Raw genomic sequence first — 25,757 nt, 5'->3', positions numbered from 1 at the left:
ATCTGAAGCATAATCTGTCATAAACCAAGTTTAATGTTTACAATGTTTTTAGAAAATAAACCTTACATGAAACAAGCACATTACTAGAGACTAGGGCATTTTTTGCACACAAAAAAAAACAAAGGATGAAGGGTTCGCATAATGCTGTAATGTAATTACTTCAGGGAAACCCTATCCTAGTCAGAAGAGATGTCAGGTTGACTTTGATTAAAGTTTTATAAGAATCGCCAGTCACATATTGTTGAACACTTAAGAACCACAAAATAGATTTCTATGAACTTTCTTTGATTAATAGCATTGAATTTATTTAGTTTTACATTTGGTAAACCTTTAACAATAAGGTTATCCAGATCAACATGTTGAACACCCTACAAAAATAGATATGCCCACACTTTTACATGTTTATTGTTGCCATATATTTTTGTTGTGAGGAGAGACTAGTTTTAAATAAAGGCTTAATCTCTTAAAGAAAAAAAAAACTCATTACAGGCTGGGTAACCTTATCATTTACACAGAAGCACACTTGCAATTTACAGACTAAGGCAGTCCAATAATAAAAATACCGTACTTACAAAAAGGTTACAACACATGGTCACACTAAGATTTAAAAACACTGACTGAAAAAAATGGTCAAAAGAAAACACTCCTTTTTTTTTTTAATTGTCTTTATGAATTGTATAAGGTAGGCCCTAAACGCAATATTATATTTTAGCTTTGAATGGGCCAGATGATATTTCACAATGTAACTGAATAGACAAATGTAGAGTTCTCATATCTGGCATTTTTCCTCTGAGTATCTTAGGCAGATTAAGTCAATAGATGTATTCAAATAGATACTTTAATTATAAAAGACACTCATACATCATGTCTACGACTACAAAACAGGATTTTGAAGGAAAAAGAAATAAAAAAGCTCCTACACAAACACACAAAGGAATGCTTTATTCACAAGTATTGTGCCTAAATATGCATCGAAAGTTCAACCACGGCCTGAAACAGCCATATAATTGGAGTGCTGAAGGTAATTCCACTCAAGACTCATGTTACTTCTGCATTACTGATCGAGAAACCTATATCTTGATATTCAGTGACTGATAACATACTCTTGCAGGTACGACTGAGTAAGGCTGCGGAGTTCCTCTAAAGCATAGTCCTCTGGCATGGGTAGACGTCCAATGTGTGGAGCAAGCTGGCAAAGAGGGATGTGTCGGGGATCCGGGGTGCCTTCACCACCCTGTTGGAGACTCAAAACTACTCGGAGGATATTAGCCACACGTTTGGCCATCTCTATAAGGCAAGAGAAAACCAAGGTTACAATTCTACAGTAATTGTGAGGATTCATATTGTTAATCAATCCATTAAGGTTTTAAGCTGGTTTTCTAGCCGGTCCCATAAATGAAAGAAAACTCGGTCCCATAAATGAAAGAAAACTATTTAAACTAGCTTTTCAGCAACATTAATTCAGTATAAATTTCCGACAAAACAAGAGGAAAAGAATTTCAGACCTGATTGGGCAAGTCTGTCTTTAGCTTTGGAGCAGGGGAGGAGCTCTATTCTCCCACAGAGAGACGTCACCTCTGTATGCAGTCGCTCCAGCGCATAACCTGGGCTTTCAGCCTATAGATAGATGATCACGTTAAACTTTCATTCTACTGAAGCAACATACTTTCCTGAAGCAGCAGCAGGTTACCTGTTGGATGTCCCGCAGTGTCTGGGTGACATGGATGTAATCAAGGTAGACCCGTCCAGATGTGTCCCAGCTCTGAATCTGAACACTGCGCTCTGGCATTGCCATCCCCTCCAGGAATTCCAACAAGTACTTATGATTATCATTAATTATGCAGTCTGTGGAAAAAAAAGACAGGAAGATAGCATTAGGCCGGTTTTCAGGGCAGGCATGTATTTAACTTTTACAGAAAGTTCTATACAGCAAATATGTTAACTGAGTTACACTGCGCAGTTTGGCCATAAATTCTAAAAAATCTATAGTCTAATTTTCATGAGCTGGGGACCAAATTTAAATCCAAATGGCATTTTAAACTAAACAAACCAAACCATATATTTTGCTAGAAACTGCTTAAATCATCCAGTTTCAGACATACTCAAATTATGGGTTAGTAGTTCCTTCCTGTATTTTACTTTATTTCATTAAAGGAATGCTCAAAGTGGGGGGGTGGGGGGGGAGTGCCGGGACTCCCGATACTGCCTTGGAACGCGTTCTGGTGGGAGTAAACCTCGGTTGAAATCGCATTCAGGGGTTAGGATGGTCAGAGTACTGGCAACATGTGATAAATGCGATAAGGTGCCCACTTTGAGCACTGCATTAAAGCCAATATTTCAAAAAATTGAGATGATAAAATGGTTTAAAGTGCGTTTTCACAGTTTTTTGTCGCTTCAGTGTGTGAAAGGGGGAAAAAAGACTCGGCGACAAAGCTTCTTATGAGATGGTCACACAAGACTTTGAACATGCAGCTTTTTTCAGACACTGCAAGTCTTGATATGACGTTATACTCTGCAGCATCTTTTTTAGAATGATAAATTCAACAAATCCAATATGTAAAAAAAAAAAATATCTACTCAAGTTTACGCTACAAACCACAGTAGCTTCAAAGTTTCTGAGGTCATGTTATCACGGATACATCTTTTAGTGGTCACATGTCTTCACGTGATGCAAATTCGCAGATGAGTTAACCAAACCCGAATTATTCAATGCGCCTGTGTTTCCCGTATCCTGTGTTTGCATACATATGAATAGAAGTCAATGGGACGAAAAGTGTAGTGTGACTGGGCCTTTACAGTGCAACTTTCTTGTACAGTCAATGTGAATATTTGTAGGAATGGCAGCCAAAAAAAAGCGTTATTTATATTGTTGCACACACAAAACGTATTTGAGGCATAAATAGCTTGTGTGCGCTTTTGGCTTATTCGAACCTGAGGCCAGGTGCTGGATGACCAACCGATGGCAGTGATTCCAGTGGCCGGCCTTGTAAAGGTGCAAGGCTTCACGATGTTTATCTCCCTCTCTGCAGGCACGGATGGCCTTGGCCTGATGGATCCACTGGACGGGGATCAGCAACTTTTCCGTAAGAAACTGCTCCTTCTCCATTGACTCTTCTGTCTCCTCAAGGGGGCAGTGTAAGTTTAGCATCTCCCGCACTGCACTCTCTCTACGTCTGCACACAATTACATAAAATAGGAATCATCTCATGTACTAGCGTTGTCAAAAGTACCAACTTCTGTACCAAATCGGTACTGAAATTTAAAAAAACTAAGCGCTCCTGAACGGATTCTTAAATACCTCTGATTGGCCGTGTTCACACGCTCAACATACATGTCTGTGATTGGCTACAATGATCAACGCTTCAAAAACGTTGTAAATTGATGTCTTTGACGCTCTTCACCAAGCGCTTAGATACACACGGGAGCGTTTGAAAGCAGGCGGATCTATCAGTGGATCAGTCTATTAGCTGTTATATTAGGGATCCACTAATAGAGACCTCCTTTCAAACGCTCCTGTGTATTTGTGCAAGCGCCTTGGTGAAGATGTACAACATGTTTTTGAAGCATTGATCATTGTAGCCAATCACAGACAGATGTCGAGCGAGTGAAAAAAGGCCAATGAGAGGCGTTTAAAAATCTGTTCAACAGTGCTCAAAATGCTACAGTGAAATACTGGTACGGTCACATTTTTAAAAATTCAGTACCAACTTGGTACCGAAGTCAGTACTTTTGACAACACATCACGTACAGTCCCTCAACTCATCCTATAAAAACTATCACTCATTCAACTCATTTAGTTTGTGATTGTTCGAAATACTCATCCTAATATAAAAACTGAGCCGTCATTTACCCAGAGTCAGGTATGTGCAGCAGCACAAAGATAGCCATTTCCCAAAATCCCGAACTCTCCAGCTGGGCAGCATAGCTGGTGTGCAACATGCCCTGGCATGAGGTGGACAGGTGATTGTAGTTAAGAGCCTGCAACACGTTCCACAGGTGCCAGCACAGCCGGTAGTCCAGATTATCAGCAGTTACTGTGCTGGGATCAAGTAGCTGTTGTAGGCTGTAATGCCTTATGAGGGGGGGAATAGTAGAAGAGCAAAATCAGCCTGTATACATAGACAGCCTATGGACATGGACAAACAGGAATCAAAGAGGACGGGATTACGAACCTGTCACTGTAAAGTTTAAGTAGGTGGAAGCAGACGTCATAGAGTGGCTTTTTGGACTCAGTCTCAGCCATCTCTTCATCCAAACCCAACAACTCGAGTTCATCTACATAGGGAGGTAAAGGAGGGCAAGCATACCTTTTCACTTCCTCTGAACCCTGAAAACCATACAAATACAGCATTTTAAAATATATAATTTATTCACACACTCTTAAAGGGTTAGTTCACCCAAGTGAAAAAAAATGCCATCAATTATTCACCCTCATATCATTTCAAACCCATAAGACATTTGCTCATCTTTGAAATGCAAATGAAGATCTTTGATGAAATCAGAGATTTCTGTTCCGCCATTTACAATACATGCAACTACCACTTTGTTGCCTCAAATTTCATAAAGAGATTGTAAAACTAATCCATATAAATCAAGTGGTTTAGTCCAAATTTCCTGAATGGACATGATCGCTTTATATTATGATCAGATTGAATTTAGGCTTTCATTCACATTAACCAGCACCATACTTCTGCATAAACAGATGCTCAACCCTACATGCTTTCATTGGTTCTTGCGGAAAGCTTAAATGTGCAGCGCAACACACGAGAATGAACCTCATTGGTTCTTGCAGAAGCTCAAACGTGCTGCGTAACACATGAGAATGAACCTCATTGGTTCTCGCACGTCAAGCGAACATGCTTGAGCTTCCGTTTACCACAAGTGATATGAGAGTTGATGAATGTTTTTATGTGAATAAAAGCCTAAATTAAATTGGTTCATCATAAATCTATAATGTCTCTTCAGGGGACTAAACCCCTCAATTAGATTTACAATCTCTTTATGAATTCTTTGGAGCGTCAAATTGGTAGTTGTGTACGGTCAATGGAGGAACAGAAAGCTCTCAGATTATATTAAAAATATCTTAATTTGTGTTTCAAAGAATGAGTCTTTGGGTTTGGAATGACATGAGGGTGAGTCATTGACAGAATTTAAATTTTTGGGTGACCTATCCCTTTAACGTCATTATATAGGTATCTCTCAACAGGAAGGTGCTAAAACATGGTCTTTAAGCAAGCTATGGTCTTGTTGTGAGAAGTTGCCATGGCAAGTAATTCTATTGGAAGTAAATACATTTCTTCAAAAACACTTACTGACATTAAACAAAAAAGTTGCCTAATGGATCTTAATGTTTAAAACAACAACAAGAACTTGTTCAAAAGTTTGAATTTCAGTAAGATTCAAAAAATTAAACACATTTATTCAGCAAGGATGAATCAAAAATCATACAAAAAAAAACACCACGTATCTGGTAAGACGACGTGCATAAATTACGAAGGAAACAAGTTAATGAGTTAAAAACCAGTTAAATTTGCAACTTGGTAATATAACTAATGTTAAGAATACATTTTTCTTGAGCACCAAAGCAGCATATTTAGATTCAGGTTTTAATATACAATTAAATACATTTTAAAAAGACTTTTAGAATTGTAATAACATTTCACAATATTACTGTTTTTACTGTATTTGTGATCAAATAATGCAGCCTTGGTGAGCAGAAGAGAAATTACAACAACAAAAATCTTCCGGACCTCAAACTTTTGAACAGTGGTGCAATTAGGAAATGTTACACTTGCGTCAAAGATAAACTAAGATAGCTTTCAAAAAGTTGTGAGGTACCTGAAATGCAGACTCATATTTGGCGAGAGCATCAGCTACAGATGCAGTGGGAGGCAGCATGTACCAGAGATGAACAGCAACACACCGCTTCCAGTCAAGCTCGGAGCACACGTTTATAACGCTGTCTGTTGACTGCCACACCTTTATTCAAATAAAATTACAAATTAGGGCTGTACGAAAAGGCTTTACTTTTCTGCACTATATATTGCATTAAGAAATACTGGAATGTTTACCAGATGACTTGAATAGCTACAGTATATTTGGGAAGAATGAATCACTCATTCAGGGAGTAAAACAAATTAAACAAATGGGGGAAATTATTTTTTTTTCCACTGTTTTGATCAATTCAGTGTAAATAATATTAATGATTATTATTAAATATATAAAACAAAAAAGAAATGAACTAATATTTTAACTGCTCTACTGTAAATGAAAATAAAATTACTATACTAATATTTAAACACATTTACATTTAAATTTCTTTTTTAGTAAATATTCAGAGTTGTCCTTTAAAATAAAACTCTAAAAATGATTACAATATTAATATGTTCATCTTAATTTCTTTATTTTCAAACATTAATCCATCAAGTTTTTATTTGGATGGATTGTCAGCAAATGGATGTATGCATTGCCAGTTTCAGAGTGAAAATCTGCCTTTTGCATCCGTGGTCTGGTGATTTGGGCGTCTCAGATTGGCTTGATTCACCAAGCTGTTCTGAGAAGATGAAGCACTGTATCGTGGGCTGTTGTGTGTGGATGAGCAGTGCCACTCTAGAGCCGGTAGCACATAAATTACACACTGCATGATTTGACCATCACACTAAGCCACATCATGATATCGATTTTATTTCGATATACATTACAAATAACTAAACTGTATCCACCTTATTTTTCAACTCAGAAGTAAGCTAATTTCTGAGACTTCAGATTCATTAGCTGCTATAGGTAAATAACTAGAAGAATAAAGTGCGGTAAAGGGTAAAACTATTTGCGCTATAAACCAGTGTGTTTATAATTATGACAATACACTCAACGGACACTTTATTAGGTACACATGTTCAACTGCTCATTAACACGCATCTATTCAGCCAATCACATGACAGCAACTCAGTGTATTTAGGCATGTAGACAAGTTCAAACTGAGAACTCAGAATGGGAAAGAAATGTGATTTAAGTGACTTTGAACGTGGCATGGTTGTTGGTGCGTGACGGGCTGGTCTGAGTATTTCAGAAACAGCTGATCTACTGAGATTGATGCATAACCATCTCTACGGTTTACAGAGAATGGTCAGAAAATGAGAAAATTCCCAGTGAGCAGCAGTTCTGCTGACGAAATTGCCTTGATGCCAGAGGTCAAAGGAGAATTGCCAGACTGGTTTGAGCTGATAGAAATGCAACAGTAACTCAAATAACCACTCGTTACAACTGAGGTCTGCAGAAAAGTTAGCCTGACAAGCCAGACCCACATCAAGATGTTGGGTCTGGGAACACACCATTGGCAGGGCTCAATCCGAGGGGCAGGATAAACGGTTGTCTTTCAAATTCCCTTTGCACGCAATAGGATAGCGCTACAACCAACCAGAGCAACAAAAAAGGTGATGTAGTCAGAGCGACGGACTTCAGTGCCGTTCTTTGTTCTTTTCTCAAACTCCAAGTCTTCCAGAGTCACGGCCAAAGCTGATTCGAAAGACCGCTGTTAGCCAGCAGCACCAGCCCGTCGCAACTCTGCCATTATTATGTTAAGCCCACCCACCGACTCTATAAACTATGTGATTGGCCTGACTAGAGTTTAGTTTCCAGCTTGCAAGCCAATGGAGAGTTGCTAGACGACATTGGCTGCAAAATGAAATTTGCTGCCACTAGGGTGCGTCTAGATTTACTACAGAAGAGGCTCCTCTGAACACACAACACGTCAAACCTTGAAGTAGATGGGCTACAGCAGCAGAACACACATCAGTTTCACTCCTGTCAGAGAAGAACAGGAAACAATTCACACAGGCTCACCAAAATTAGACCATAGAAGATTGGAAAATTGTTGCTTGGTCTGAGGACTCTTGATCCTGCTGCTACATTCAGATGATAGGGTCAGAATTTGGCCTAAACAATATGAAAGCATGGATCCATCCTGCCTTGCATCAACGGTTCATGCTGCTGCTGGCGTTGTAATGGTAAGGGGGATATTTTCTCAGCACTTTTTGGGCCCCTTAGTACCATCATTTGCATCGTTTAAATGCCACAGCTAAAATGAGTATTGTTGCTGACCATGTCCATCCATTTGTGACCACAGTGTTCCATCTTCTGATGGCTACTTCCAGGAGGATAACGCGGCATGTCACAAAACTCAAATCATCTCCAACTGGTTTTGACAATGGCTATGTTTACATGAACAACTTTTGTTTCAATTGGACTGAATTCATTCTGATTGACAAATCCGAACATAGTGTTTACATAAACGCTAAACGTGATAGGATTGATGTGCGCGTTTATGCCACAAGCTTCAAATCAGAATAGATTTTTTGACATGCACACACTGCTCGAATATACAGAGTGTCCTTCTGTTTGTGCATACTAACTATTCTCCAACATTGGTCCTTAATTTTTTTAAACATCAACTTAATATTTAATCCATTTCTGGTCATAATTTGGAGACAATGAGCATTTGAAACGTTATGCCGTGTTGCTTATTTATCATGCAGTAAAAATGCCCCTCCCCACACCCAAAACCACTCGTCTGTGGATGATAATCCGAAACAAGGACTAGTGGGACTTTGTCCTGCTCCACTTCACAATCGCGGTTTGAAAGGAGAATTTCAGAATGACGAGATACTCATTTATATGACACTTTATTCAACCAGAAGAATAGCTTGTTCAGCGTGTCATACCTCAATACTCCATTTCAACGTCATTGCACATGTGCAGTCCTTTCAGTTTCGGTTTTCTAGGCGATTAAGAGCTTACATGTTCTCTCGATAGAATTAGTAAAAGAATAAACCACCCCTTTCAATCCGATCGAAACTTAATTCGGATCGAGCTCAATTGACCTTTGGCTAAGCCACGCCCCCAAACGCGATGAGCCAATCACAGCGCGCATAGCTAACCCAAAACACTCAGACATTCTCTGCTTCCTCGTCCATTGAAATGCATTGCAGTTAGTCAGTTTTCATTCGTTTTTATGTTTTTTCTTGTCATTTTAGGTTTAAAATGGTCAAACGGTGTGCATGGGGTACATGCAACTACGACACTAGGTATCCCGAGAGGCTGGGCGACGGTGTGTATTTTTTACCCTTTCCCAAGCCACATCTCAACCGAGAAGTGTCTGGATTAAGTTATGCGGTAGACTACACCACCAACTAAATGTGCATAAATTAACAAGGATGTCTACATCTGTTCTAAGATAAGTCAACAACGTATTTGAACGTTATCTTTAACATCTCTAACGTAACCTAATGTTAGCCTAACATTAGAAAACGTTAACGTTAGCTTCTAGCTGCGTTGTACATCATGTCACTTAGCTTCATTAACGTATCTGTAAATAACCGAGATAACAAATGTTAGCAATGTTGTGCTGAATGATTCATGTAAATACTGTAGCACCAAACTAACGGAGGTAGTACTCTAGGTAAAGATGGTAAAAAAGGCTTGTCCTGGAAACATATGCAACTTAGACCTGTACATATTTAATTTGATCATGAACCATTATTTACTAGGGGTGTAACGATACACAAAATTGACGGTTCGGTTTTCCCACGGTTTTTATGTCTTGGTAAGGTTTGATTCGGTTCGGTTTAGAAAGCTAAAAAAATGTTTTTTTCTTTTTTCTTTTTTTAACAGTGGTTTAATGAAAAAATTGTCTTTGTCTTTAAATTAATTCAATTACAATTAAACGTTTCACAAGGATTAAAAAAAATCTGCTAAATCTGTAAACTATATAGGGAGCCGCACATTACTATAACATGAAAGGTTGTAGCCTAGACTTTTAACCTAAATTCAGATGCTATTTATTTTTTAGATATAATAATCAACACACAACACATTGTATGAAAACATGTAAACTGAACATAAGGCAGTTTTTGCATTAACTTGTGTTTTTACTCTAATTTGTTATTGAAATATAATACTTTACACAGTTGTCATTTTCATGAAAGATATTTTAAACATACATTAAATAATCAAGATATCATTAACAGGTTAAGTAAAATATAATATATAGGCTAACATGGTGCATTTATTTAGTGCAAGAGTTCATTTATAGGAACCAAAGTTGTGGACACTGAATCACTTGCCTGTTGGGGTAAATATAATACTAGTGACAAGCTATGCTGTCTTATTGACGTCTTTCCGCTGCTGAAACACTGATTGAGCGATTACACGAGTTATGATGCCTTTCAGTAAGTATACTGCATCTTTCAACATACCTTCAGGTGTCCATTCTGTAACTGAGGAAGAGATGATCACGTTTACCCGCGCGCCGCGCTGCCGCTTGAAATGAGGAGCTTAGTAGGCCTACAGCGATCTGTCACGCCACAGCAAAGAGCGCCAAAACGCCTTTTATTGTTTGAATTTCGTGATCAAATAGACGGAATTTGAAAGATTACACCTTGCTTATTATCGAAAGTAACAAAACACGGAGCTTGTTATTTGGTGTTAATGGTGGTTAGGCTACAAAACTGAATTCGTTGTGTTCTGTACACATAAGACATGAAGTCCATTGAGCCGGGCTGGGCGGGGCGTGTTCGGTACGCAATAAGAGTATCGCGGTTCGAATCGTGTGTTCTGTATCGCGTTTTTTCGGTTCGGTTTGAATATTGTTACACCCCTATTATTTACATATTGAAGCACAACATTTTAAAAAACTTTCTACCAAAATATATCTATATAACCTTTGTCTCCAAAAATCATCAATTGCCTCCTGTGAAATGTCTCCTAATGTGACCGCTGCAATAGCTTCTGTAACCGAATGTTGACTTTGTCCGAGTGGAGGGGGCGTGGCTTAGCCGTAGGTCAATTGGATCGATTAAGGTGTTAACATGAAGACTTTTCAGTCCGATTACCGTCAATCCGATTACTAAAGGATTATTTGGTTGCATGTAAACGTAGCTAATGAGTTCACTTCACTCAAATGGCCTCCACAGTCACCAAATCTCAATCAAATAGAGCATCTTTGGGATGTGGTGGAATAGGAGATTCGCGTCATCAACTAATCTGCAGCAACTTTATGATGCTATCATCTCAATCCGGGCCAAAATCTCTGAAGAATGTTTCCAGGACCTATAGTTAAATGCCGCAAAGAGTTAAGGCAGTTCCAAAGGCAAAGGGTGGTCCAACCTGGTACTACAAGCTGTACCTAATAAAGTGGCTGGTGAGTGTGAATTAAAATAAAGTTGTATAAAAAAAATTAAAATTAAAAAAACGACCAGCATAACAAGCTGTTTTGTAAAACTAAAATTAACTGGAAGCCTCACCCATTAAATTTACAAACTGATGCGCCCACTCTTTTACTTACTGGTTTGCCTGCAAGCAAAGCAACGATTCGCAGCCTCTCCTCTTCAATGAAGGAGTCTGTCTGCATCCTGTTCCAGTCAGTGAGCTGCAGAGCCAGTAGATCTCTACAAAACCCAGAGCCCACAGCCTGAGACAACATCAGTGAAAGGCGATGGTCCCCTATAAAGACACACAGCCTTTGTTTGAACCACTAATGCTGCTTTACAGCATGCAGCTTGACTGCATTCATAAAAAATTGTGTACACTCACCACTCTTCTGGGACAGTTTGCAGGCCTTGCTTATGCAGTGGCCGGTAAGGTAACTGAATACAGCCTCAGCGTGGTTGCGCTGAAGAGCCCGGCCCACCTCCTCCTCTATACACTCGGCTGCACTTACAGAGAGCCAGTGTGAGAAGCTCCTCCGCCTCTCAAGCTGCTGCTGGTAGTCCGAGTATTGCTCAGTCTCCACATCTCGGTCACCAAGACGACCCCACAGGGCAGCACACAAAGTCCAAATTTGCTGCCAATGGGCCAGGCCAGCTAATGATGAAGATCAAAATTATTTATAATATATGCTTTTATATAATAAAGCTGATTTTCAGCATCCTAAAAATTTCTTATTATCAATGTTGGAAACAGTTGTGCTACTTAATATATTGGTGGATTTTTTTTAAGGACCCTTTGATGAATATAAAGTATAGAAACATAACAGAACTATATGAAATTTAAATATTTTATAACACTAAATGATTTTACCATCACTTTTGATAAACACTTACTGAGTCCAAATTGTGATTTATTGAGAGAAAAAAAAATATTTATATATATATATACACACACACCCACATACAAACATTAATAAAAAAAAAAAACTTCATACCATCCCCTCCTCCTGTATCTTTGTTGACCTCCACAATCCATTCAGCATAACCATGCAGAGCGTCCACTCCTCTCGATGGCTGAATGAAAGGACAGGAGTCCTCTCTGTTGATTGTGCTGTGCTTTAGACTGATCTCCAGCGGCCTGTGGATAAGAGCAAGGCTCTCAGCCGACTGCTTGTGCTCCAGGCCGACCACATGCTCCATACGCACTTTAAACAGACTTTCAGTGATCCTGGTATGATGCAAATATGGGAAAATTACTTTGAGAAACATTCTGTCGCTCTTATAAGTTACGTTTTATTTGCGATGATAAACTATGAAAAACTTACTGTTTGCTCTTGGTTGGTTTGGGTAAGAAGCCAAAACCCATGCTCTCTGCTGCCTGCTCCTTCATTGTTTCTGTGACACTAAGTTGATCTCCACAATGCACCAGTGTCCAGTTGGGACCCCAGCCCACTCTGAAAGACCGGCCTCTGAAAAGAGCCGCGTCCATCAGTAAACGGCCTTTCCCTACAGTTACGGAGCCCTCCAGAGGTACTGGCCCACCTAGCCTACGGGCCCCGATGGTCCGAAGCTTAGGTTCTGGAGGAGGGGCCGGCAACAGGAAGGATGGACCCAATGATGGCCATGGGGCTTCAGACACGAGTGACTTGCTAAGCTTCTGAGGTATTCCACCAAAAGGAGCCTCTGGGAACTGGGGAAAAAGCCCTCCACCTGAGGTGAACTTTGTTTGTAACAGGGCTCCGACTGCAATGGAAAAGCCGTAATATCAGACATGTTCAAAGAAGTGCACCGTGCACAAGTACAGTGCATGAGAAAATTTGTTTTTTTGTTTTTTTTTAAAGAAGTTTTCAAATCCTCATCACCAATTCTGCATTTGTTGGTATAAAAAAAATACAGTAAAAACTAGTATAGTGAAATTACGATTAAAAAAATTAAACTTTTCCATTTGAAAACATTCCTGTGATGGCAAAGTTAATTGTCACCCTGACAAGTATCATGATTTCTACAAAAATATAAAGGAGTACAACTGTTTTCAACATTGATATGAACCATTATTAATAATAGAGTACCAATAATATGAAATTATAATTGAGCACCAAATCAACATATTAGGATGATTTCTGAAGAATCATTTGAACCTAAAGGACGGGAATAATGGTTTCTAAAAATTCAGCTCTGCCATTACAATAATAAATTAAAATTTTAAAATATAAAATTTTAATCAAACAAATGCAGCATTGGTGAGCATAAGAGATTTAATTTAAACTCATTATAAACTATTAATTATTCCAAAACCTTTGACCGGTAATGTATGTAAACTGCATTTAATGAATTAGTGACATACTTGATGGCCGACCAGGTCCAGAAAGTAAAACTTTCGGGGAAGCCACATCCAGTATGAGCTTTGAAGGACCATGCTCTTGAAACAAGTCACATTCATCATCCTCTGCAAAGAGAGAGGCCTTCATAATCTGTGTGGAACACAAATCAACGTTACTAAAATATCAGAACGCAACGTATTTGTAATCGATGACTCAATTACCCGCACGCTACCTGTAAGGTATGAGGGTTGATGCCCATTGAGGAAGCGATCTGGCTGGATGCGGACACGGGCTCATGCTCGACAGGAGTCTCAGATCTCAGCTTGTTCTCCTCCAAAGAAGTTCTCTCTCCATCCTCCTCACCCAAAACACTGTCCGCGGGGTGCTCTTGAGTAATGTCGGCCATGTCACTGTCCAACTCCGACACACGGCTGAGCAGCTCAAGTACTGCAGTATTCTACACATATGCACACAAAGAGATCAAGTCATGTCTTTGTTCTTGATCCGAGTGCAGAGTACAGTTGTGCATCATCATTAAACTGATGCTGACAGCCCATTAACACATTTTTACTGAATATTTTGGCAGGCATCGAGGATCTAGCTGCTTACAAATCAAAACATTGCTATGAAGCATTATGTACCCATTAAATGTCCTGACACAAACATTTTCTCTTTTATTTGTACTTTTATTTGTCAATGAAATACATGACAAAATCAAAGATTCACACACTGTCTTTCATACATTTTATGTTTCACTGCTATACTTCAAAATAAAACATTCTGAAAGCCCACAGGCTCATATCTGTAGAATATCTCAGATCAGACACACTTTTAATCATTGCATGTAATGTTACTCAAATCACCTGTTAAAAATAATGCTACAATACATCTGGTCAAGCAAATTCTTTGCCCACGTTCTACAAATATACTTTATATTTTGGCAACAATAAAAGAAACCAAGCATAATTAAATACACTAATAATGATTGCATCTTATTCCCATAAAACACATTCAGAATCACCCTTTTTTTATTGTGTTTGAAAGTTAAAGTTTCATTCACGCAAGTATAACAAATAATATTCCACTGAAAAATGTAAGATCGTCTTAACACTCAAAGCACCTTCTAATTTCAACTGCTAAGAGGAACAGTCAGCTTTACAAACTATAAATATTAGAAAAAAGGCAACTCCCTTTGTAATATGAACTTCCTTTGTAAACTTATAATATTTAAAATATGTGAACAGCAATTCCATAACTTCTGATCTCTTTGCATCACAGCTGAAAAGCATTTCAACCTCTAAAGCTCTTTGCTCTCTCCCCACTGCTAGTGTAGATCTGGACTGTGGGGGGGCACAACAGGTATGAGTGAACTTGAGTGGCCCCCGGAGACCAATGTGTGTCAGACTCAGTGCGTTCCTCAGTCTACCTGAGCCTGTGGCGCCATCTGCTGCTGGGTCAGTGAAAGCTGTGACATCCCAGGGGCGCCCCCTGTCTTCAGCTTCTTCAGGTCCAGCTTGGCCGGGGGGGCTTCCTCTTCTTCATCAGAATCCTGCAGGCCATACTTTGAGAAGTGGGCCACCTGTAAAAGGAGATTTCAGTTACATTCTCACAATTTATTATACATGACAACAGATAACTGCAATACAAGACCGGTCAGAAAATAAAATGATGCAAAGTGGAGCATTTGGTGTAGGAGCTCATACCTCAAAGACCCAGGATCCAGTTTCAGGTCTGTACTCCAAGAAGCGGGCACCTTGTTTGCGCGAGGCTGCCTCAAGCCGGCCCTCGTAGTTCATCTCATTCAGCCTCTCTAGACTCTTGATCTGACAGCACGTTGTCTTGTCATTGGGCCACACACCATCTAGAGTCACTTCAGCTCGTCTGCATGTAACAGAAAACAATGTTATGTTGAATTAATAAGGAGTAGTGCTGTTTCAAAGACAGTGACAGAAGTGGTTGAGGAGGACGCAAAACCGATCCAGATTCGAAAAATGTGATTTAAATCTTTTTTTATTATTTAATATATTTTTATATTGTAATACATTCACATTGACTCTCCAAAATAATGCAGAAAAAACAAATATGGTATCTTTAAAATATTTGTTTAATGGAATCTTTTTACTAAGCACTAGTTTCACACTGATACTGAACTTTTTGTTTAGCCATTTATTATAGCCATTCAACATTATGGTATAATTGAGAGCTATCAATTTTAACATTTAGTTGGCTTTAAAAAAAATTACTTAATTTAAGTGAACTTAAACTATCTTCACATAAACCAATTGTAATAAATGTCCCATTTAGCGGTGCCCTTAATATATCAGGGCTCAACACCAAGGTTTTTTTATAACTGGCACACACAGGCCTGTTCAGATTTTTGCCTGCCCTGCTAAAATGCACCCCCAAAAAAAATAGTGTTTTAGTTGCAAACAATGTTTTAAGATTGTCAGGTAATTCTAACAGGTTACTGAGGTATACAGAAACTGAACAATCAAACACTGTCACAGTCTTCACTGCATAAATTATAATTGAATATAGATTAATCCATATTAAAGCTACAAAATTTATTCATTCGAGCAGCAAGTGATTTTCTCGGTCTTTGTTATTTTAGTAACAAAGTGACAGCACCCTAATAAACCTGCTGCTGTCTGTCATTAAAGACATGGAATGGATCTGACACACTTCCTATTTTTTCAGACAGCTCTTTTTATTCTTTTTCTTTACACTCTTCTTGAAAGAGAACTCCACGCGGTACAGCACATAGTTTTCGGGCTTCAGCGCACCACTACAAATTTGAGCTCTTTTTGCATCTTATTGAGCTTGAATTGTTTAATAGCACTTGAATGAAAGATAGCGTAATCATATACTGTAGAGCACCCAAAGGACAACAGAAAAAAAGAATGATTCGTTAATTGCATTCAATTTTAACGTGTTAACTGAGGAAAAACTATTTATTGCAAAATGAATGTGTTAATTTTAACAGCCCTAAATTACTTGTAGGCCTGTATATAAAAATAAAAAATCTAATTGGCATAAATACACAGTATTCATAGACTGAGAAATGTTCTGAAACTGAGAACCTGTAAAATGGGCAACAGCGTCGCTTTTTTACCTTGAAACATGCATCGTTAATATTTAATGAATTTTAATATTCATTTAATGAAATCACAGCCTTTTGAAGTTTAATAATCACAGTAGGCAGTATCTTGATTTCGGTTTTTCCATTCCCAAATTTAAGACCTAATCAAGACATTTGTTGTACCATTTAAGAATTTTTATTACCTTTGATTTCAAAAAACGAAATTGACATTTCAAGGACCCGCAGGGAGCCCTTTAAGTCACACACATGCAGCACGCTTCTAAATACATTTACAGTTTGAACATCTATTTTAGAGTCACAAATGCAAGTGAAACACTTGCAAAGTTAAATCCTGAGATTACCTGTTTAGTCCCTCTCCAACAGGAGGCTTGTCTTTGTCATCAGGGTACACGATAATCTCCTTACGCCGGAAGTACACAATCTCATCCAGGTTCATGTTGGTAAGATTCACCTCACCAGAGAAGAAAACGGACCCATAGCCTGCAAAACCACAACAACAAAACACATTGTTATCTCACGCTCCACTGGTGGGCTACTTGGAATATGATTTGTTCTTTTGCATGGTGATGCTTCGAGCAATAGTTTTACCCTTTCTGCCAACAGTGAAGTTCTCCAAAATACACTCCCCGTTTTCATTCAACATTTTTCCCAGCTCTTCCATGGATGGGATGGTGTAGTAGCCTACACGGCAAAGAACTATACCTGAAAGAAGTCAGAATACGATAGATTAGAATAAGATTTCTAGCCCATCAAACACATTGTATGTTTTAAGGAACATGAACCGAGACTAGCGTACCAGCTGGGTGAGGAGGTTTCTGAGCCTCCAGCTCCTCATCTCTTTCCTCCTGAATGGAATCTTCAGCCAGAGAGATCTCCTCACTGCTCGTCTCCAAGCCATTGCGATGACTGGCAGTTCCCCGCATGTTGAACTCTGAGATGGTGTCCTGTAGCAAGGGGCTTGGCTGGCCGTGTGGAATGGGTTTGGTGATCGGGTTGGTGTAGAACTTGGAAACCTCTAGATCATCCTCCCCACTTCTCTCAACAGTGACTTCTCTAGTCTCACCATCATCCATACTCAGACTGAAGTGTGACAGGAAAACATTAAATTTGAGGTTGCCTCTTTAATGACTGGAAAATATTACTTCACATCAAAACGGTTGAGAACTAGTCAACTTACCGGAGTCCATTCTGTGGGTACTCTGAAGGGGAGGCTAAATCATCAACCTCTCTGTTCACAGAGTTGTTATACAGACTGCTGTTATTCAGGTTCTTCAACACAAGCTTCTTTATGCTCTTCCTAAAATTAAGATAGGAACACTTTAGTTAGTGCACAACATCTTGTGACCTACATGTGTAATAAGTGTAGCTATAGTTATGACGTCAGGCTCTTACCTAGGCATGAAGGCTCCATTGTTAAGAGAGGGTTCATCATCATCAAGCCCATCGAACAGCTGAGATTTGGAGGAGCCAGAGGAGGAAAGAGCTTTGGGACGCACACGGGTGGCAGGACGAGGGGTCAGTTTGTATTGAGTAGGGGTGGTCAGAGCTTTCTGTGCAGCTGGATTTGTGGGCTTGAGACGCTAATGAAGGAGAAGATATATTAGCAGTGCATATACTGTGCCAAATGGTTAAAAACCAGTGGTCTCTGATGTTTTATTAAATTATGGCGCTTTCCACTACACAGTACCAGCTCGCCTCAACTCGACTCGACTTTGTTTGGTTTTCCACTGCGTAAAAGTTGTACCTGTACCTGCTTTCGGGTACTTTTTTTCGTATCACCTCCGGCGAGGTACTGAGCGAGCTGAGGCGATACTAAAATGTGACGTGTAAACACGGCAGACTGCTGATTGGTCAGAGATAATCGTCACTATTCACTGCGTCATCATTGCACGCGCCAGACAGAGTATCCACAATAACCCCGCCATTTTTAAATAGTTTGGCCAGAGATTGCGTGATTTTTAAATAGATATAACTTTACCCATGGCAAATTGGAAGAATACGCCATGTGAGAAACAGCCACATCCCAAAGATCAAAAACAGACACTCGATTTCCTCCATTGTCCTGTGTGTGGATAGCGGGTGTGTCCCGTTGAAGATTACATCACGGCAGTTTCCTGCGGCGTCGCTATGACGACCAGGTACTATTGGGGAGGTACTATCTGCAATGGAAAACGGAGCGAAAAGCGAGCCGAGGCGAGTCGAGCTGGTACTGATAATGGAAAAGTGCCATAAGTGAGTGGCTCAATAAAAGTAGGGCAGCATGATTAATCAAAAGAAAACTAAAAGTGTCAGTTGATTCTTTTTCCATGGTTCACAGTAAATGCTGCTCCACACAAACTCCATCTCTGCATATGCTCTGAGTTTGGGTCACTTTAACATGCAATTGCGAATGCAACATGCACCAAACATCTTCCCAAACTTGTAATGAAAAGTGCAAAAGATACGTTTTAAGGGCTGCCTGTTGTTGTTTAGTCAAAACAACTGTTTGATGGTAAACATTTAAAAATGTAGAAATTAAGACAGCCATAAATATAACCATGTAATTTTAGTTGGAAAACAAAATAACTATATTCTTTCATAAACACTATTTTTACAGTATTTTTTTAATTACATTTAGCAATAAGAATTTTTTTTTTTTTTTTTATTTAGGCATATTGATGTATAATCACAAATTCTGGTCAAATTCTGCAGCCCTACAAACAACATTAAAACAGGTTGTTTTTTTTTTAAATCACATCTTCAAATCAAATCACAATTAGATTTTTTTTCACCAAATTGTGCAACCCTACAACAAAGGAATGTCAGGGTCATTCTAAACTGTAAAAATCAAACCTCTTCCTTCTTTTTGGGATCTGACAGTGGGTTTCTGAAGAGGGGTGAGTCTCCAAAAGGAGAGTAGGCCAATGCATTGATCTGCTGCTGGAGGACGGCCTGCTGAGCGGCTGCTGCACTGGGGTCAGTCAGAGCTGTGAACAAAACAAGGTATACCAGTTATTTATTTTACAAAACCTCAAAGAAATCTACCTATCATTACTTAACTTATCAACATTATTTAAACCAGTATTGGGAATTAAATCATTTATGAAGCATTTGCACTGACCCACAGGCTGTTGAGGAGCTCCAAAATTCAGAGTGTTGGCTCCAGTGTTGAAGCCTCCAGTCCCGAAGGTGCCCATTGACCCCAGGGTGCAGCCCAGCTTGTTCTGGTTGTTCCCAAACAATGACGTTTGGCCTGTTCCTACAGCTGAAAATACAGATAAATACTCAGAAGGCCCATTTTAAATTCACACAGTAACAAACGACATTTTTAAAAAAAACTAGCATCCTAAAACATACCTCCTCCGAAGCCAGTTCCCAATCCTGTTCCCAGTCCTGTTGCAGCAGTTTTGTTCCCAAAAAGACCCCCACCAGCACCAGTTGCACCGAATCCTTCAAAAAAATAGAAGAATTTAATTTCTAGGTCAAATCTAGGAGTGAACTGGTTGTGAAAGTGATGGGCATAATTTCAACCAGAGACAACCAAATTTAATAGCAGCAAATACTGATCAGCATTAACATCAAACAACTTCATTAAGACTCACCAAAGGTTGAGGTGTTCGTGTTAGCCCCTAGATTGAGTGTAGGCTTATTTGCAAACAGACCAGTTCCTGTGCCAAAGGAGGGTGTGCTGGTAGTGGTGGTGCCAAATCCAGCAGGTTTATTACCAAAAAGATTCTGTGAAATAAAGACACAAGTTAACCATTTTGAAAAAATGCAAAAAAGTACCATGAGAAATCTGAAAATTGACTTTTGAAAAAAATAAAAGGAAAAATACAGCTAATTGTAGCCTCTTCAGAAATCACCTGTGTACCCACATTCCCAAAGCCGGTGTTAGTTTGACCGAAAATTCCTGTGCCAAAGCCTGCGGCGGTACTCGTGTTAGTGTTTCCAAAAAGTCCTCCAGCCTGAGAGGCAGCCGTGTTGCCAAACAGCCCCTGCTTAGAAATGAAATTAATGTATTAAACACAGAATTGAGATTTTAGATTAATAAGATCAGTTTAGTAAATCAGTTCAGACTGCAGATATTTAGTACATCTGCTGGAACTCACCATGGTGCTGGTGTTGGGCTGGCCCATGGTATTGGTGTTGCCGAAGGAGAAAGTGTTGTTTTGGGTGGTGGTGGCTGAGCCAAATGGTTTGAAGAGACTGGAAGCTTGCTGCTGTTGCTGCTGCTGCTGCTGTTGTTGCTGTTGTTGCTGTTGTTGCTGCTGGCCAAACAAACTTCCTGCGGTTGTCCCAAATGCCCCGGTGCCTGCAGTGCAAGAAGTTAACACATATTCAAGACAACAACAAAAAGCTAAACCAAACCAATTCTTAAGGTACAACCACTTACTCGTGCCGAATGAAGTCTTGTTCTGGCCGAAGTTGAAGCCAGTGTTTGGAGCTGAGGAGCCAAAGAGTCCAGTGCCAGTACTGGGAGTAGCTGCGGCTGTCGGTCCAAAGAGACCACCTGTGCCAGCTGCCATAGGGTTGGAAGGACCCTTCCTTCCAGCCTGGTAATCCTCAAACCTCAACTCCTTAGATCAAGGAAAGAAAGGTATAGATATTTTATCACTGCTCCAAATCCTCAAAACTCTAGACAACAGGTTTGTTACACATTTTCTGTTTTCTGCAGACAATTTCTTTTCAAAGCACCTGACAAATAGTGCACTGTGACAATTTCTTCAATAGGTCGCCACGCACTAAAACAACTACCACAAAGTGAGAATCCATCCTACCTCTAAGGATTTGTTCTCATATTCCTTCATTGCAGTGATACACTGGTGTTTGGTGTTAATGCTGGTTGTCACACCACCTTTTACCATTGTGTCACTACCAGTTGGTGGCTGTAAAAAAACAAAACAAAATAAAAAAAATAAAAAAACAAGAGATTTTGGTAAAAAAAAACCTTGTATGAAAGACAGGTAGCTCAAAGTGCATCCATGAAGAAAAAAAAATAATATATATATATAAGTGTAATCATATCTAAACGAACATTGAATTTGATTGTTGTGCCAGGGGGTGCAGCAGTGAAACTTGATGCCCCAAACAAAGAGCCTGACGTTCCTCCAAATGGGTTGGATGCAGTGTTGGTTGTCCCGAACAATCCACCGCTACTGGTGCTGGTACCAAAAGCTACAAAGCAATTCAAACAGTTATTTAGTGCGTTGTTTCCAAGCTAATCTTTTAATTCAGGAAAATAAAAAAAACATTTATTTACACACACATTCAGCAGGAAACTTACTGCCGAACGAGGCTGGTTTGTTGGCACCAAAGGCATTATTCTGCTGGGAAAATAGTCCTGCACTTCCGGTGTTGGTGCTTCCAAAAAGGCTGTTTGATGTGCCACTAGGGGCACCAAACCCGAACCCACTACTGGTGGAGGAGGTGACGGGCTGACTGAAAGTGCTTGAGCCAAAGAGACCACCTTGAGGACAAACAAAAATATTTCAAGACAAATGACACTGTTGACCAAATACAAGCTTCTCATGGGACCACTCATCTTATGTGTAGCACATCAACGATTCTAATTGAGTCTTCCTTCCAAACCATCCTCAAATCAGTAATTCTCAGATATGTCTTCTTAGCGAGTCACAACTTGACTCACAGCAAATTCACTTCTAAGATGACTCACTCAACAGCAAACATTATTTTGTTCCATTACAGCTCAAGTCACCATTCATCTATGTATTCACGCTCTATTTTGCAAAAGACTAACATTTAAAGTAAAGTATTCTCGTCATCTTAACCTGCAGTGCTTAGATCAGTGAGAACTGGTTTTGTAACACACCAATGTGTTCATGCAGGTTGCCTCTGCATCTACACTGAATAAATGAATGCATAAATCTTAGACAAGTCTCAAATACAAGTGTATCCATCAATAAAAAGCTATTTATATTTCAAAGAAATCACTATAATCAACTCAAATCTTAAAGTGATTAATTCTTTGAGTTTTTAAAGATTCTGCATTACCTGGCTTGTTCTGGGTGGTCCCGAACAGTCCTCCTCCTGTGTTGTTTGCCGTACCAAACGCTGAAGATCCAAAGCCCCCTGTTGCTCCAAAGCCAGCATCTGATGACAAAGGAAGCAAAAACATTCTTACTTGGTCTCTGTACCATATTAATTATTGGTTCTCTCATTTCTCTAAACATGAAAAACTTCAGCACACATATTAACTTACTTTGTTGCCCAAATGTAGAAGAAGTCCCAAATCCTCCTGTCCCTCCCCCAAAGGGAGCACCAAAAGATTTGTTGAACATCTTGCACTGCTATAGAGCCTGCATATGTCTACACAAAAGAGAAGTGCTATTAGGTCTAGAATCAGGTCAAAATACACTTCAGCTGATTTACATTTACATCAATCCACTCAAAATACCTAAATGGTTATGCGTCACATCATTCTTTTGTTCACTACAATGCTGTGTTGCAATAAATATTTCTGACAAGGTGTACCTACTATGGATAACTGCTGGGAATGATTGCCTGTCTGATTGTCTTATAAGAACTTAGGAAGTGACAAAAGCATATCAAGTCAACTGCCTTACAAAGAGTGTCATTGTACTGAAACTAGCTCATTTAACATTTTTTACTTGATTTCCCAATTAGGGTTTTTTGTTGAAAAATAATGTTATGATACATCAGGCTTGTAAATAATATTAAATATATATATATAATTTTTTTTTTTTTTTTTACAATTACACAACCACAAAGACTAGCTGGACATAGCAAGTGTTTAAATGAATACTGCCTTTGCATAATTCACATTTTCATACTGTGGAAACATCCATACAGAAACAAACGAGCTTTCATATGAAATGTGAAAGCACAAATATACATTTTAAAACAGTTACATATGATGTGCCTTGAAAAGAAAGTTGCCATGTTTTTATTTTTAATTCAAGACAAGTAGCGACCATAGCATAAAATAATTCAAAATGTGGCATTAATTGGTAACAAGGGATCCGAAAATGATCTAGTAATATTTTAAACATGTTAATGACTCTGTTTTATATCAATTTCAGAGAAGACAAAACAATCAAATTCAACTATTAACATCTTAAACATTGGAGGTGAATTTATGCATTTTTATGTAAAAAAAAAAACCGTTGCCAGCAATATAAATAAATGAACAATGCATTCAAGACTTTTGTTAACATTGTTTTCATAATACACAATAAATTAAGGTAACTAATTTGCCATGTCTGTTACTGTTGTGTTGATGTGAGACTTAATGCCTAGTATTAGCAACGTTGGGCGCCAGAAATATCAGGGGCAAGTGAATTTGCGGCCTGAGAGAATTGTTATTAGATTTCGTTTATGGTTCTATGATTGACATATGACTGCACCTCGACAAAACACTTCATTACATAAATATTTTGGTTTGTGCCGGATTAAACCTGAGCGAACCAGTCTGTACAAACAAGTGCGGACCAACGCAGCTAGTAAAAAGAAAGGTAACGTTAGCCGTCATGTGCTAATATTAAAGTTTCTATTTCCAATAGATTTATTTAAAGCGTCAACGAGCTGCTATCAATCGATTTAATATATAACATTTGTCAAACATCTTTCGACTTATTTAGCCCCCATACAGATACACAAATGCCATACGCATTTCCCATTTCTACTTTCAAATTCACATGGCTCGCTAGAAATGCTAACTTGCTAGCAATCGGGTTTGGAACGCAATTTATCTAACAAGCGGATATAATCAGTCTTACCGTTTATTATCCGGTGATTCCTTAACCAAACGTCCAATAAAGTGTTTCTCGCTCGAAAGGCTCGATATTTATGGCAAACGTGAATCCGGTGTTGTCAGTTTAGGACATCAACTTGCTGACTTTCTGTCTCTGCTCAGTGTTGATGGAGGGAAACAACGTAGCTAACAGATAGCAATTAGCGTCATATTTAGAGCTCAGACGTCATCACGCATCACGTGTTTATTTCCTTCGCTTCGGCTTTTTCTTCTTGTATAATAATACGCACAAAGCAGATGTTTTTATATGAATGTGCAGTCAGGACACGTTGTTGTTGTTGTTGGTATGCGTACACACTAATGGCAAGACTTTGTCAGCATAGGCCTACTATGAAAGTAAATGGGTAGCAATATTCAATTTTGAAATTATGTAAAATGACAAAATGGCAATGCATTTCTGTAATTGAATTTACATTTTCTATTACATTTGTGCAACGTTTGGTGCCAACTGAAAATTAAAATTTAATTATATAATTTACATTTGATGTTTCATAAACTAGTTTTAATATGTACAAATTGAACGATAAATTTTAACGTTTTATAAGTTGCTAAATGAAAATATATTACAGAAATGATTAGATATGTTTAACATGTTCAAGCAAAAACTGTACCAAAATTTTTCTTATTTGCATTTACACCCACAGTTAAGACACTTCGATTGCATTTTTATTAAATGTCCCGCAATGAATGTAGCAAAATAGCAAAATGCATTCCGAGCCAATCTCGTCCCCGCCCTCTCCCGCCCTGTCAATCACTGCGTGAAGTTGATCACACCCAATGCAAAACGTCGGCAAAAAAGGCTCAATAATTTTTACTTAATTTGTGCTGTAACTTTTGTTTTTTGTACTGTTTCGGTTTTTTACATGTTAAAATAATATTTATAGGTCATTCTGAGGTCATCCAGCCACCCACATGCTCCAAATAAAATAGTCTTGTTCGTTTGTGCTGGTTTTTGTCGGTTAAAGGTTTTTGTTTTCGTGCTGCTTCGGTTTTTAAGATATTAGACATTTATTTACAGGTGATGACGTCACCAGCCCCCCGACCTACTCCACTTTCACCGTACCGTACCGTACCGTACTGCTCAGTGGAAACGAGCCAAAAATAGCCTCCTTTGTTTGTACTTCGTTATGCTGCTTCGGTTTTTAAAATATTTGACCCGAATTTTAGACGACGATGTCCCCAGCCCCCGACCTGCTCCAAATTCACCCAAAATAGGCTTAATCATTTGTGCTGATTTGTGCCGTTAAACGTTTATTTTGTGGTTATTATTCGGTTATTAAAATAATATTTATTGGTCAAAACTGAGGTCACTCCCAACATGCGCCAAATTCACACAAAATAGTCTTGTTCGTTTGTATAGC

At 38.9% G+C, this 25,757-nt stretch overlaps 1 protein-coding gene across 5 annotated transcripts; it reads right to left on the bottom strand.

The window, feature by feature from the left end:
- Positions 1–15: 15 nt before the first annotated feature.
- Positions 16–24,557, bottom strand: nup98 (nucleoporin 98 and 96 precursor). Of its 5 annotated transcripts, none has more exons than XM_077194791.1 (33): positions 24,362–24,557; positions 22,825–22,931; positions 22,617–22,715; positions 21,889–22,071; positions 21,640–21,779; positions 21,383–21,490; positions 20,998–21,181; positions 20,714–20,916; positions 20,468–20,602; positions 20,207–20,339; positions 19,962–20,054; positions 19,726–19,869; positions 19,458–19,591; positions 18,018–18,205; positions 17,803–17,922; positions 17,422–17,705; positions 17,214–17,327; positions 16,967–17,105; positions 15,229–15,406; positions 14,952–15,104; positions 13,758–13,982; positions 13,549–13,675; positions 12,530–12,947; positions 12,200–12,432; positions 11,590–11,859; positions 11,342–11,499; positions 5,839–5,979; positions 4,173–4,327; positions 3,851–4,072; positions 2,932–3,173; positions 1,691–1,845; positions 1,506–1,617; positions 16–1,287 (listed from the first exon to the last, which is right to left on the bottom strand). In XM_077194791.1, exons 2-33 carry the CDS (start codon positions 22,901–22,903, stop codon positions 1,085–1,087), a joined length of 5,472 nt encoding a protein of 1,823 aa, XP_077050906.1. In that variant the 5' UTR covers positions 22,904–22,931; positions 24,362–24,557; the 3' UTR covers positions 16–1,084. The 5 variants fall into 5 exon arrangements, with proteins under 5 accessions (XP_077050906.1, XP_077050908.1, XP_077050909.1 ...); XM_077194793.1 differs by having other exon boundaries at positions 20,468–20,599; XM_077194794.1 differs by having other exon boundaries at positions 20,480–20,602; positions 24,362–24,527.
- Between the last annotated feature and the right edge of the window lie 1,200 nt (positions 24,558–25,757).

The sequence above is a fragment of the Siphateles boraxobius genome, unplaced genomic scaffold (genome assembly GCF_051911475.1).
Source record: "Siphateles boraxobius isolate OS27281-9 unplaced genomic scaffold, OSU_SipBor_1 11, whole genome shotgun sequence".
Taxonomy (NCBI): Eukaryota; Metazoa; Chordata; class Actinopteri; order Cypriniformes; family Leuciscidae; genus Siphateles; species Siphateles boraxobius.
This window is presented reverse-complemented; position numbering and strand designations above follow the sequence as displayed.